The sequence below is a fragment of the Somniosus microcephalus genome, chromosome 20, assembly GCF_052327205.1.
Source record: "Somniosus microcephalus isolate GS21.2 chromosome 20, FLI_Smic_1.0, whole genome shotgun sequence".
Taxonomy (NCBI): Eukaryota; Metazoa; Chordata; class Chondrichthyes; order Squaliformes; family Somniosidae; genus Somniosus; species Somniosus microcephalus.
The window spans coordinates 39,655,828-39,670,644 of NC_141006.1; the positions used below are offsets into that span (position 1 = coordinate 39,655,828).

Here is a 14,817-nt window from a genome sequence, read left to right on the forward strand (position 1 = left end):
CTATCTGCACGGGCAGAAATTCACCCTACTGACTGATCATCAATCCCTGGTCTCAATTTTTAACCCAAAGAAGGGCGTTCCGGTGATGACGGCACAACGGCTGCAAAGATGGTCACTTTTTCTAGGGGCACATCAGTATGACATAGAGTACAAAGGTACGAAACAACATGGAAACACTGATGGGCTGTCGCACCTACCGTTGCCTACGACGGAAGAAGCACCTGCAGTGGACCCGCTGGAGATATTCCATGCGACCATAGTCGAATGTTTGCCTGTTACAAACGCAAGTATTGAGAAGGAAACCCGAAATGACCCGACACTCTCTCGGGTCTATGATTTGACGGTGAAGGGATGGCCAGCATATGGCGACTCACTGTTGCCAGCATTCTCGCCAAGGAGGGAACAGCTGTCAGTGTGCCGGGGAACCTTGATGTGTGGATCCCGAGTGGTAATTCCACCCAAGTTGAGTGATAGAGTACTCAATGAGCTTCACGAGGGTCATCTGGGAGGGGTAAAAATGAAGAGCCTAGCCAGGGCGTTTGTGTGGTGGCCAGGAATCGATAAAGAAATCGAGGATATGACCAAGAGATGCACAGGATGCCAGAAGGTCCAAAACGCTCCACCACAGGCCCCGCTACATCCATGGGAGTGGCCCTCATCTCCATGGCAACGGGTACACATTGATTTCGCTGGTCCATTTATGGACTCAATGTTTCTAATCGCTGTGGACGCCCATTCGAAATGGCCAGAGGTCATTAAAATGTCCTCCACCACCACGGAGAAAACTATTGCAGTCCTAAGGACAACCTTCACCAGGAATGGGTTGCCAGAACAGATCTGTTCCGACAATGGCCCACAGTTTGTGTCTGAGGATTTCCGGAGGTTCCTGAAGAATAATGGGGTGAAACATTACACATCTGCCCCATATCATCCAGCACAAATGGATTGGCTGAGAGGTTTGTTCAGACCTTTAAAAAGGCCATAAAGGCAATGTATAATGACGACATACCACTGCAACACAAGGTGGATAACTTCCTGTTTGCTTACCGGAATGCGACACATGCAGTAACCAACCAAACTCCAGCCGTACTGTTTTTCAACCGGAGACTAAGATGTCGCTTGGATTTGCTCAAACCAAACATAAGACGAGATGTTGAGGATAAGCAGTTCCAGCACATAAATGAGAAGCCAACCAGGAGCTTCAAGATAGGGCAACCAGTCTTGGCCCGCGATTACCGAACAGAAAAATGGCAGCCAGGAACGATATGCACACAGCAGGGACCACTAATGTACACAGTGGACGTTGGAGAGAGCATCGTGAGACGCCATGCTGACCAGATTCTAGAGTCACAGGAACAAGCCAAACCTGTACCACAAGCATGTGCACCTGGTAATGAGCCCGAAGTACAGATTGCGTCTACCTCAGAAGCAGGGGTATTGGAAGCTGACGAACCAACCAATGACAATGAGCCAGAATTGACTCCACCGCCAGAACAGGATACTCGAGAAAGGCGCTATCCAGTCCGGATCAGGAAGCCTCCTCAAAGACTGAACTTATAAATGCCTATTTCAGTTGATGTATATATTAGAGAAAATTGTAATTGTAATTAGTTATTATTTAGTTGTTAAATGAATGTTATGTACTGTTTATCTAAAAGGGGAGGAATTGTTGTGTATGTACCTTTAAGGGAATAACTGGTCTTAGACTGCAGTACTGTCAGTGACCACCCCTGTATAAAAGGCCCTAGCAGGCTTCTGTAGTTTCAGTTTCAAGCTGCCTCTTGTTCAGTAAAGTACCTGTTAAACTGTTCTCCCGAGGTCTGTGTATTATTGAGGCGCGGACTTTACAAAACTGACAGCTCAGGTCAGCTGGGGTATGCTTTGGGGAGAGTCTTATGAACTGGAGACTCTTCTGGGCACATTGTTTGCCCGGGGACATAGTAACTCATCTGGGGACGGTCCCTGGAAAAACGGGATGTATGGTCAGCCTAGGGTAAAATATCTTGTTGAAATACATTTTAGAAACTAGCGAAAAAAGGAATTGGGTACAGTGGATTGTGCCATCTGTAGTATTGAGCAGGAAGTTCAGCTCAAACATCTGTGAATATTTGCAAATTATGGAGGTGATGTAAAGGATAGCAGAAATAGGGACTAGGATTGAAATGGTCATAGAGATTAGTAAATGCCACAAGTTCCTAGAAGAAATGTTCAAATAATAAGAAGTATTGGTGTTGTTGGTGCTACTGCTGGTGGTGTGGCTGGTGTTGTTGGTGCTGGGGCCCATCTTAGTCCAAATCTGAGGTCCAAGGTGAAACAGCATAAGCGGCACCCATGCTGAACTGCTAGATGCCAAGTAAAGTGGAGATCAGAGGCACAATCCTCCAATGTAGTGAGAGTGACTAGCAATGTGGTGAGAGTGGCTTCCGAGGTTGCAGAAATCACCTACAAACTCCTGAAAGCAAAATCTCTGCACAAAATGGTGTCAGCAAGAGCCTTTCCCTTACGCAAAGAAACAGGTGTAAGGTGTGTGTATTTATGTGCTTTTTCCATCTGCCACTACAATGAAGTAGCACAATGGCCACTGAGCTCCCGCCTTCCCTTCACAGGCGAGGTTCCTGAGGTCCGTGAATCCGGTGTGCAACCAGTTAAAGTTGAAACCTCACGTTAAAAAGGTTGTTAAGGGTCTCTAAACAAGCAGTTAACTACCTCAATGAGGGCGCTCGCCTCTCCCGAGTGAGTCCGCGGCGTGCATCGAAACGCATCCCAGAAACGCAGAAGTCGGCGGGATGACGGAGAGTTCCCGACGCGCTGTCAATTTCTGCACTTTTAACCGCCAACCCGCTCCCAAACCCACGCACTCTGCAATGCAAGAATTCCGGCCGAGACAGAATATTCAGAACTTTTATTGATTTTCAGTTACATTTTGCTTCCTTCATATTGAGAATTAAGAGGAAAGATGTTCTTTTATTTTCAGTTGTCCGAAGGCACGTTTTCTTTTCAACGGCGTACGAACAAAGCCGCTGTAGCACCTACAGCTCCGATTGCAGCGTTGGCAACTGCAGAGAAGCCAACAGCCCCTTTAAAGAAAAAAAAACGTGAATAAATGGGACAGAATCTGAGATGTCCTGAATTTGTTAATAATTAACAAGTCTTATAATCCAGAGCTGAACAATAACCTGGGGAAAGATGCAATCCACATTATAATCTATTGAACAGTTGATTTCTTAATTTGTATTTACAACAAAGCCAACACATATTTCATTAGCACTTTGTTGAGATTAAAACATAACAGAATTAACATTTGTTGCAAAAGTGTCATTTAGCTTCTATTAAAACTGTACTGAAAGAAGTTTCCATGACAATCGTGTAATATAAACATTTATTCAGCACATCATGGATGCAGAGAAAGCCAAACATCAGTAGAGAGGCTTTAATCAAGAAAGATTGAGAAATGTTCATTACTTATCACTGGACCTTACCAGCAGATTGAAGGAAGGCCACCAGACTTCCAGCTGCTACAGCTCCTCCATTGGCCACAGCAGCCGAAGACATCATACCTGCTGCAGTAGAACCGGCCGCTATTCCAGCACTGGTAAATCCCACTGCTCCCAGGACCAATGGAGCAGCAGCAATGGTACTAGCTAAAAGAGGAGACATCCCCGTTTAAACACAGCACATATATACAGTAGCTAAGTACAGGCCAAGTAACACACAGGGAGTCAAATAACATTGTTTACCGTGAGAGCAACATTCAGGCAATTTACAATATTGTCTAAGGTCTGAACTGTACAATTGTACCATGTCAGAATTTACCCTGTCTGTAGTGAAGGTTTATTTCCTTCACAATATTCCCATCCAGTATCTTGGAATATCAGTTATATTTGTAATAATAATCCAGATCCAAGACATTCTTCCAAATTTCCTGAAGATGCCACGCCTGGATTTTCACAGGGGCGCTCCCGATTGTCTGCCGCAACCTTGGCTGAAACCCCAGAGAAACAATAAAAATGGCCATTTACGTTATTTCACCAAGATTTCTGCCAATATTCAAGTTATTGCAGATAATTGGGAGAACCCCCATTGAAATTCTATTCCTCAACCTTTAACCGCAATGAAGCCTAATAGAGATAGCAGAATTAAACAGCAAGTTCAAGAAAGTCACCAACAACTGTAACTCATGGTTCATGCTGTGTTGTTGTGCAATGAAAATTATAGGGACACATCTATCAAATGTTAAAATATTGAGTGGTTGCAGCATTCTAATGGTACTGTGTCTACAGGTAGTGCTGTGAGCATCACATTGGGTGCAGTGGGACACAACTAACATTATTGTGACAGTCCCACTGTACACCGCAATTTCCTACCTTACTCTTACTGCCTGTTCTTTCCTTCTTCTTTTCCGAATTTTAACCTGCTCTATTGAGTAGGCAGCAAGGCCACCTACCCAAAGCCGGCAGTGTCCTTCTTTACATATGTGTGTCAGGTTCCAATGATGTCACCAGCACCTGACTGCAATTTTAACTACTTGCCTGAATGGCGAAGCTATTATAGCTTTTCCGCGAGCTGAAGGCAGTGGGAAGAGGAGCTGTGGACAGAAGAGGCTCAAACAATTAAGCGTTTTCACTTTCCATGTGAGGCCCGGAGGTGCAGGAGTGCTTCTCCAGACCGCGCAAGAAAAGCTTAGGCCTCCCCGCTGCCAAATCCACCCAGCCTCTTTCCCAAACACGAGATGGCCCTCGAAGCCGATCCCACGCCTACCTGTTGTCAGTGGGAGGTCACCGAGCCGTCAATAGTGCTCTGGACTCCAGCATTATAAGCATCGTCAGTTTTCCAGTTTCATTCAAGGAAACTGGCTTCTGGATCATGCTTCTGGGGGAATAGGGGCAGGAGTAGCTGGGGGAAAGGATGGGATATAAATAGGTCCGGCTGCCACCCTACCCTGCTACCCACCACCTCTGAAAGAAAAGGAGAAGAGAAGGGAGCAGAAGAGTATCAAGAGAGAAGCAACAAAATCAGGAAAGAGACAGAGAAAAAAAGCAGAACATGAGAGAGACAGAGAGTGAAACAGCAACACAAATATGACAGAGACAGGTGAGAGACCATATAAAAAGAACTTGGATTGATATATAACCTCAGGACTTCCCAAAGTGGTTAACAACCAATGAGGTACTTTTTGAAGTATAGTCACTGCTATAATTTAGGGAAATGCAGCAGCTAATTTGCACACAGCAACGTCCTTCCAGGTAGTAGAGGTTGCTGGTTTGGGAGAAGCTGCCGAAGAAGCCTTGGCGAGTTGCTGCAGTGCATCTTGTAGACGGTACACACTGCAGCCACGGTGTACCAGTGGTGGAGGGAGTGAATGTTTGAGGTGGTGGATGGGGTGTCGGTCCAGCGGGCTTCTTTGTCCTGGATGGTGTCGAGCTTCTTGAGTGTTGCCGGATCTGCACTCATTCAGGCATGTGGAGACTATTCCATCGCACTCCTGACTTGTGCCATGTAGGTGGTGGAATGGTTTTGGGAAGTCAGGAGGTGAGTCACTGGCTGCAGAATAGCCAGCCTCTGACCTGCTCTTGTAGCCACAGTATTTATGTGGCTGGTCCAGTTAAGTTTCTGGTCAATGGTGACCCTCAGGATGTATCAGCCTAGGTTATGTGCTCAAGCCTCTGGAGTGAGAATTGAACATACAACTTTCTGATTCAGAGACGATATCCTCTGACTAACAATGAGCAATGCAATGGGAGAGCTACTAGTTTTCTTTATAAAATATTTGAGAGCATCGTCATACTTTGTGTAACCTGCATCACTGCAGCTAAAACCATTTCAGTAGCACCCTCGTTAGAAATTTTTGCTCCATTATTTAACAAAATGTATTTATCTTAAGGTTGAATAATGCTTACCTGCTCCTACAACTGCGGCTGTAGCTTTCCACCACATGATTAACTACTGATCTGCACTCTGTAAACTGAAAAAATAGTCTTTTGTTAAACTCACAATGCTATAAACCTAGGGGTAAGTACTGTAGATATCTCCCTGCCACAAACACATACACATTTTTATTGTGATTGTTCTTTCATTGCAACACGTTGCCATGAATTCATGATGTATGTACAATTAGCTAATTATGACACAAAGTTATAAGTTGGTAATTTTTTGAGATGAAAGAAGAAACTAAATACAAGCAGAGCCTGGAAGACTCTTTAGTATGCATCTAAAAAATAATAGACCTGCAAGTTACTGGGTAGGTAGGCATCTGTTTTCAGATTTCCTGTAAGAGCAGCTGTTGTCACCAGCAGTAGGTCTCATGGTCTATTCTGTGTAACTACACACAGCAGTTATTGAAAAATAACCATCAGGATCTCTCAAAGCAAACAGTATTGGTTGGAAATATCCAAACCTGTTGTGCATTTCTCACAATCTCCTGGGACTGTGAGCTGTCCATGCGGGGCTGGGAAATGAACTGATTTCAAACAGCGGACACGGGGGCTGGAAAAGTTGTTTACTGCACAAAAAAAGTGTGTGGTTGCCAACTATGAGAACAAATTACGACCCTATTTACCCCATGCTGAGCTGTTACTCCTTCTGTGCCCAATACTCCTTATTCGTTAAACACTTCTTCTAGGAGGCTGTGGCATTTACTAATCTCTACAAACATTTCAATCTTAGTCCCAAATTCTACTATCCTTTCCTTCATTCCCAAGATTTGCAATCATTCACAGATGCTCGAGCTGAACTTCCTGCTCAATGACTGTACAGATGGCACAATCCACTGCTCCCAGTTCATCAGAACATAAGAAATAAGAGCAGGAGTCGGCCATTTGGCCCTTCGAACCTGCTCCGCCATTCAATAAGATTATGGCTGATATCCTGCCGCATCTCCACTTTCCTGCACTATCCCCATATCTCTTGATTCCCTTAATATTCAAAAATCTATCGATCTCTGTCTTGAATATACTCAACAACTGAGCCTCCACAGCCCTCTGGGGTAGAGGATTCCAAAGATTCACCACCCTCTGAGTGAAGAAATTTCTCCTCATCTCAGTCCTAAATGGCCGACCCCTTATTCTGAGACTGTGACCCTTGGTTCTAGACTCCCCAGCCAGGGGAAACATCCTCCCTGCATCTACCCTGTCAAGCCCTCTAAGAGTTTTGTATGTTTCAATGACATCACCTCTCATTCTTCTAAACTCTCGAGAATATAGGCCAAGTCTACTCAATCTCTCCTCATAGGACAATCCCCCATCCCAGGAACCAGTCTGGTGAACATTCGTTGCACTCCCTCTGTGGTAAGTATATCCTTCCTTAGGTAAGGAGGCCAAAACTGTGCACAATACTGGTGTGGTCTCACCAGGGCCCTATATAATTGCTGTAAGACATCCTTACTCTTATACTCAAATCCTCTTGTAATAAAGGCCAACATACCATTTGCTTTCTTAATTGCTTGCTGTACCTGCATGTTAACTTTCAGTGATTTGTGTACAAGGACACCCAGGTCCCTCTGAACACCAACATTTCCCAATCTCTCACCATTTAAAAAATACACTGCTTTTCTATTTTTCCTACCAAAGTGGATAACTTTACATTTCTCCACATTATATTCCATTTACCATGTCCTTGCCCACTCACTTAGCCTGTCTATATCCCCTTGAAGCCTCCTTGTATCCTCCTCACAACTTACATTCCCACCCAGCTTTGTATCATCAGCAATCTTGGATATATTACATTTGGTCTCCTCATCCAAATCATTGATGTGAATTGTGAATAACTGAGGCCCAAGCACTGATCTTTGCAATAGCCCACTAGTTACAGCCTGCCAACCTGAAAATGACCCGTTTATTCCTACTCTCTGTTTTCTGTCCATTAACCAATTATCAATCCATGCTAGTATATTACCCCCAATCCCATGAGCCCTAATTTTGTTTAATAATCTCTTACCACATTACAACAGTGACTCCACTTCAAAAGTACTTCATTGGCTGTAAAGCACTTTGAGACGTCCGGTGGTTGTGAAAGGCACTATATAAATGCAAGTCTTTCTTTTTCTTGTGTGGCACCTTATCGAATGCTTTCTGAAAATCCAAATACACCACATTCACTGGTTCCCCCTTATCTATTCTGCTAGTTACAACCTCAAAACACTAACAGATTTGGCAAACACGATTTCCCTTTCATAAATCCGTGTTGACTCTGCCCAATCTTATTATTTTCTAAGTGCCCTGTTACCACATCCTTAATATTAGATTCTAGCATTTTCCTTACTACTGATGTCAGGCTAACTGGTCTGTAGTTCCGTGTTTTCTCTTTCACTTCTTTCTTAAATAGTGGGGTTACATTTGCTACCTTTACAATCCATGAGAATTGTTCCAGAATCTATGGAATTTTGGAAAATGACAATCAATGCATCCACTATCTCTATAGCCACCTCTTTGAAAACCAGGGGATTTATCAGCTTTCAGTCCCATTAATTTCTCCAGTACTATTTTTTTACTAATACTAATTTCTTTCAGTTCCCCATTCTCGCTAGAGCCTTGGTTCTCCACTATTTCCGAGAAGTTTTTTGCGTCTTCTTCCGTGAAGGCCGACACAAAGGGCTTGATTTTCAGTGTGCCGTGGAGTCGGGATTGAAGGCTTGCGGGGTGTTAAATTCCCGAAATCGGGGGTCCCGACCCCATCCCGCTTCCATGCCAGTTTCAAAGGAAGTGGGTACCCGCCCCGCACTGGGACCCGCCTGCCTGAGGCGGGAAGGGATTAGTGCCAATTAACTGCCTGTTAGTTAACAGGCAGTTTTTAGCCTAATCCCTATTTTTAAGGTTGAAATGTGGGATTCCCGACGGCTCCAAACCACGCCAAGTTAGAGGAGGCAGACCGTCGGGTTGAAGGACTTGGAGGGATCGAGATGTCCGGTGTTCAGGTGAGTGATGTGTGCATGAGTGCAAAGGTAAGTGTGTTTGGTGTGTCTAAAGTGATTAAATAAGTTTTACATACCTTTTCTTACCTTTTCAGCCTTCCTTCCTTTAGGTCTCGGGAGTCCCTCATCTCACCGGCACAGAAAGCAGAATGGCTGCGAACTGTCAAAAGTGACAGCCTTCAGCTTACTGTGCGGGAGAGATTTCTAACTGAGTCTGTGGAGAAGGACTCAGGTTAGAAGTAAGACTGTCAGTGTTTGACAGCTTCAAACAGCTTTCAAACACTGATATTTCATCTGTCAAAACCTCTTGACAGATGAGATTTCAGGCTGTGATGTCAGCTGTTGCCGGGTGGCCCTTAATTGGCCTGCTGAGCCCGCTGGGCGGGCTCAACAAGGTCAATCAAGTTAAAATTGCATGGATTGGCCGCATCTCAATGGAGGTGGGACTACAACCCCGAAAGTTCTAGTCCCGCCTCCAACCCGACTCCTGAATGAAAATCCTGCCCAAAGTATTTGTTTAATTTCGCTGCCATTTCCTTATTCCCCATTATAACTTCTCCTGTCTCAGTCTTTAAGTTTTGTTTCCTTTTTACATACCTATAGAAGCTTTTACAGTCTGTTTTCATGTCTCTCGCTAGTTTACTCTCATTCTATTTTTCCTTTCTTTGTCAAATTCTTGGTCCTCCTTTGCCGAATTCTAAAATCCTCCCAATCCTCAGGCTTACTACTCTTTTTGTCAACATTATAAGCCTCTTCCTTTGGTCTAATACTATCTTTAACTTCTCTTGTTAGCCACAGTTGGACCACTTTTCCTTTGAGTTTTTTGTGCCTTATAGGAATGTATATATTTTTTGTAAATTATGTATTAATTCTTTAAATGCTAGTCATTGCTTGTGTAGCATCATACCTTTTAATGTAGTTTCCCAATCTACCGTAGCCAACTCGCCCCTCAAACCTACGTAGTTTGCTTTGTTTAGATTTAAGACCCTAGTTTCGGATTTAACTAAATCACTTTCAAACTGAATATAAAATTCGTTCATATTATGGTCACTCTTCCCTAAATGCCCCTTTACTACAAAGTTATTAATTAACCCTTTCTCATTGCACAATACTAGATCTAAAATAGTCTGTTCTCTAGTTGGTTCCTCAACATACTGATCTAGAAAACTATCTTGCATACATGCCATGAATTCGTCCGCCACACTATTACTGCAAATTTATTTTACCCAGTCTGTATGTAGATTAAAGTCCCCCGTGATCACAGTATTACCCTTGTTACATGCGCCTCGAATTTCCTGATTTATGCTTTGCCCTACATTACAACTACTGTTTGGGGCCTATAAACAACTCCCACCAATGTTTTCTGCCCCTTGCTGTTTCTTAGCTCCACCCAAACTGATTCTACTTCTTGATTTTCAGAGCTAAGATCCTTTCTCTCTACTGTCTTTATCCCATCCTTTATTATCAGGGCTACCCCGCCTCCTTTCCCATTTTGCTTATCTCTTCTAAAAGTTAAATATCCTGGAATATTTGGTTCCCAACCATGGCCACTTTGCAACCATGTCTCCGTTATGGCTATTAGATCAAATCTGTTCATTTCTATCTGCGCTATTAATTCATCTATTTTGTTGCAAATGCTTCGCGCATTCAGATATAGTGCCTTTAGCTTTGACTTATTTGTATTTTTCCTTGCTGTCACTTTAGTCACTGATGCCTTACTAACTTTGTAACTCTCTGTCCTTCCTGACCCACTGTTTATTGTTACCCAAAACTATACTCTACTCTAGAACATTGACATTTCTCTCGCTGCCTTTAAATTTACTCTTTCCTGGATCCACCCGCACCACCCCCCATCTTTTTTCACTAGTTTCCAAAATGTATTTGAACAGATATTTTACCCATTAACTAGCTTTAAGCAATTTAATCTATAGCCTGTTTTCAATTTATTCTGAAACTTATTTATATCCTTTAACATCCTTTGGCATCTGGTTAAAATCCGCGTCGGAGTCATTGTTTGTCATCTGATTGAAGTTCATGTCTGAAACATTGTTATCTGATTATAGTCCACGTCTTAACTACAAGTGTCCGGAAAATTTGAAATTAATGGGTTAACACTTCTGCTAACATGGCGGAGAGAGGGATTTCAGAAGAGTGGACCAGCGTCCATCTTCTAGTATCCCATGTAATCGTCTCAGAACCTTTGTGTTGTTGAGTCTTTATAATAAATGTTGCTGTGTCTGGTCGGTAAACCTTGGGAGCGGCCTCATCGTTGAACAAGAGGCGCAGTTGCGATTGCACTCTCTGGTCCCAGTGTTACTGTTTTGTCACAGAGGAAATCATCAGCCTTCAGCTTCATCATCGCACAAGTCATGGCCCAAGCAACAAAAATACCAAAGGGGACGGCATGGTGTTCTATCAATAAATTGGTGTACGCTTGCACGAATTAAAAAAAAAGATTATTATGGATAAGCAATATCGCTAAATATGCAAATTTCTCTGAAATATTTTAAATATTACCTGGTATATGTTGGCGTTACCCAAAGACAAAGCAAACCACAGCAGACCTCAGTAGAAACAACGAAGTTTTGACTGTAGTGCAGAATACATCGCAAACTGAGAGGACTTTGCTGGGTCCTAATGCTCAAAGGGATCAAATTCCATTTTCAAGGCAATTCCCAACTGTAGTGTATGTACCCGTCTACCTTTAAGAGAACTATTGTATGTAACCGTTCACCTTTAAGAGAACTACTTTAGGTGTGGCACTACTTGTTTGGCTTCTGTATACTGTAATACCGACGGTGACCACACCGGTATATAAGTGTTGTGGCATGATTCCTTGGGCAGATTCGCCCTGACCTTCGAATAGTAAAGACCTGTTTGTTTGTTATTCCTGAAGTCTGTGTCGTTATTAACTGTACAACCCACAGACTTTACAGTGGCGACGAGTCCGATCGTACCCTGCAGCAAGACTACCAAAGCAACGAAGAGCGTTGAAGAGAGGCAACCGCCCTCGTCGTGCTGCTGAAAGAAAACACGAGGCTGCAGCAGGAGGAAGGAGGAAGACTTTAGCAACAAAAGCTTCCATCAGCAACAGGCACTGACTACCCTTCTACCACGGTGCGGAGTGAGCCGATCAGCTGGAAACAAGGCGGCCGCGGAGACTGTGAGTAGGGGAAAGTGTAACGAAATCCGGAGGATAAGGGCTGTGCACTCGACCACGGTCGAGGGGGAGCAGAGCTGGTCAGGAAGGCGGGTCCAACGGCGTCGTGAGATAGCCGGACTGCGATCGGCGGGAAAAGCCGGGCAGCGACCGAAGCCACGAAGCGCTGAGACCGGGAGCAGGCGCGGGAAGAGAGAAACTCAGCCGCAGCCGGGGAGGGAAGCACCGGACTGCGTGAGGGCTGGGAGGCGAACGGGAGCCGGGCGTGTGGGAGAGGCAGAGCCGACCAAAGGAGGCTGCGCGAGAGCCAGTCCAGCGGCTGAACTGTTCTCCACCAACGGGGTACCCAGCGCCGGTAGAGCCGAACGTGGGGGAGAGAGAGACAGAGCCGAGCAAGGGGAGAGAGACTGCGCGAGAGCCAGTCCAGCGGCTGAACTGTTCTCCGTGAACGGGGTACCCAGCGCCGGTAGAGCCGTGCGAGCGGGAGAGAAAGACAGAGCCGAGTAAGGGGAGCTGTGCGGAAGCCAGCCCAGCGGCTGAACCTGTCTGCTGTGGGGAAAGCGTACCCCTCCCACCAGGGAAGAAACGCGGGAAGCCGCCATTAGGTGGAGAAGACGACAGACGCGGGAGACCGCCATTGAAGGGGCGGGGAGAGAAGGGAAGAGGGGGAAACCGCCATTTTCGCGGTAAAAACCGCCATCTTAGAAATTAATAAATAAGAATTTAAAGAAATACTTGTGCTGCTCCCAAGGAAAGGAAGATGCCTAAGCGAGGGAATATTAACGATTTTAATTCTGAGATAGAAGACTGGGCCACGTACGTGGAACGCATCGAGATCTATTGTGAAGCCAACAAAATAGAGGAAGACGACAAAGCGATAACATTGCTAAACTCGATGGGCGCAAAGACTTACGGGCTCTTGAAGCATCTACTAGCACCAGCTAAACCGGCGGATCAGACTTTCGAAGGGATTGTGGCTGTTCTGAAGGACCACTTGAACCCCACACCATTGATGTTGGCTGAACGATTCAAATTCTATGCAAGAACGCAACGGAAAGACGAAAGCAACGCAGAATATTTGGTCGAACTGCGTAGGCTAGCGAAATGCTGCCAGTTCGGAGGGAATCTGACAGAGGCACTGCGAGACAAGTTCGTATGCGGATTGTCCAAGGAAGGGACACAAAAGCGACTACTCGAAGAGAACGACCTCATACTTGACAGGGCTGCCCTTATAGCTGCATCGCACGAAGCCGCAGCGAAAGGAACGGCGGAAATGCAGCTAAAGGCGGCGGCACTCGGGGTGGACCAAATTACCTCAAGTACAACAAAATGCTATCGTTGTGGGAAGACAACACACGACCAGAATCAATGCTGGTTTAAGAACCAAGAATGTAGGAAATGTGGCAAACTGGGTCACATCGCTAAGGTATGCCAGTCAGGGAAGAAGACCAACAACCAAAGGAAGCCACCACAAGAAAAGTACAACAAGGTACACAAGGTGGCTGAGAAGAGTTCAGATGAACAGAATTCAGACTAAGACCCAAACAGCCAGGAGCTGGGTAGTCTGAGAATTCACAATGTGAGTAAGGAAGCTGACCTACAAACTATCTGGGTCATACTAAAAATAGCTGGAGTCCAAGTAAGAATGGAGTTGGACACTGGATCAGCTCTATCAGTCATAAATCGAAGGGACTACCACCGGCTATTCTCTCACATACCCTTAAGAAATACCAAGTTCGTATTGCAGACATACACGGGGCATAAGGTATACCCCATGGGGAAGATAAGAGTCAAGGTGAGAGATAGGGGTAAAGAACACCCAAGAATGAACTTGTACGTATTATCTGAGGGAGGACCACCACTTCTAGGACGAGAGTGGATCAAGAAAATTGACATGGAATGGCACTATCTAAAAACCATAATGAGTGAGGACTCGGTGCAAGCTATCAGCTCAGATTCTGAAACGGATGACGATAAGACCAACTCAAATATGGAAGACAAGGCTAAAATGAACTTGCCGACTATGGTGGAGAAAACGAAGACATGCATAAAGGCTTATGCTACCGAGAAGAATAAAGCTTCAGAGCAGAACTCCAGTTTGACAGAGAATTCTGAGCCTGTTCAAGTTAAGGACTTATCCACGACGGAAGAACACCGAACTCGGAGTCAAACTTATTTCAAAGTACGACAACAATTAGAACAGTTGAGTTACCGTCTCGTACAAGAGATGAAAACAATGGAAAAGTTCTGGGACACCGAATGGGAGAACCTGGAAAGACAGCAGAGGCAGCTAGCTCAAGCAACGAGCGACCATAGAGCCATCGGGACCAATTACCGATCACATCTCCCTTATGATGTTCAGGAGTTAGAATATTTGCATGATCTAGAGATACAGCATAAAGGCAAACCACGCTACACTGAGGATTTTGTTCTGCAATTGGAGACGGAGCTAGTGCAGGCAAGGTTAAGAGAAGCTGAATCGCAGTGTGCACTTAAAGATATGCAGAAAAAAATCTTGGACATGGAAAAGAGAAACGCTTCTTTACCTGATGTGAATAATGTGGCCATGTTGCAAGAGGAGCTTATAGGGGCGAAACTGAAAGAAGCTAAGCAAAGGATGTTGGAACTTGAAACACAGAACCAAATCAGCAGTAACCAGCTATGTCGAGCAGAGAAGGAGTGCTATGGTCTACATGAGAAGGTGCAATATCTCTCAGCCCAGAATAAGGGACTACTCACTCAGTTAAATGAA

At 44.7% G+C, this 14,817-nt stretch overlaps 1 protein-coding gene across 1 annotated transcript; it reads right to left on the reverse strand.

The window, feature by feature from the left end:
* Positions 1–2,482: 2,482 nt before the first annotated feature.
* LOC147103133 (interferon alpha-inducible protein 27, mitochondrial-like) lies at positions 2,483–11,496 on the reverse strand. Its single transcript, XM_085962465.1, has 4 exons — positions 11,423–11,496; positions 5,898–5,962; positions 3,480–3,641; positions 2,483–3,077 (listed from the first exon to the last, which is right to left on the reverse strand). The coding sequence occupies exons 2-4, from the start codon at positions 5,932–5,934 to the stop codon at positions 2,998–3,000; spliced, it is 279 nt and encodes a 92-aa protein (XP_085818591.1). The 5' UTR covers positions 5,935–5,962; positions 11,423–11,496; the 3' UTR covers positions 2,483–2,997.
* Positions 11,497–14,817: the final 3,321 nt, after the last annotated feature.

What these genes read in the sequence shown, in the direction of transcription:
- LOC147103133 (XM_085962465.1), bottom strand. Translation starts at nt 5,934, where the DNA reads ATGTGGTGGAAAGCTACAGCCGCAGTTGTAGGAGCAG. An exon ending in AGCCGCAGTTGTAGGAGCAG is followed by an intron (nt 3,642 to 5,897) that starts GTAAGCATTATT and finishes CTCCTCTTTTAG; the next exon opens with CTAGTACCATTGCTGCTGCT. An exon ending in GGCCTTCCTTCAATCTGCTG is followed by an intron (nt 3,078 to 3,479) that starts GTAAGGTCCAGT and finishes TTTTCTTTAAAG; the next exon opens with GGGCTGTTGGCTTCTCTGCA.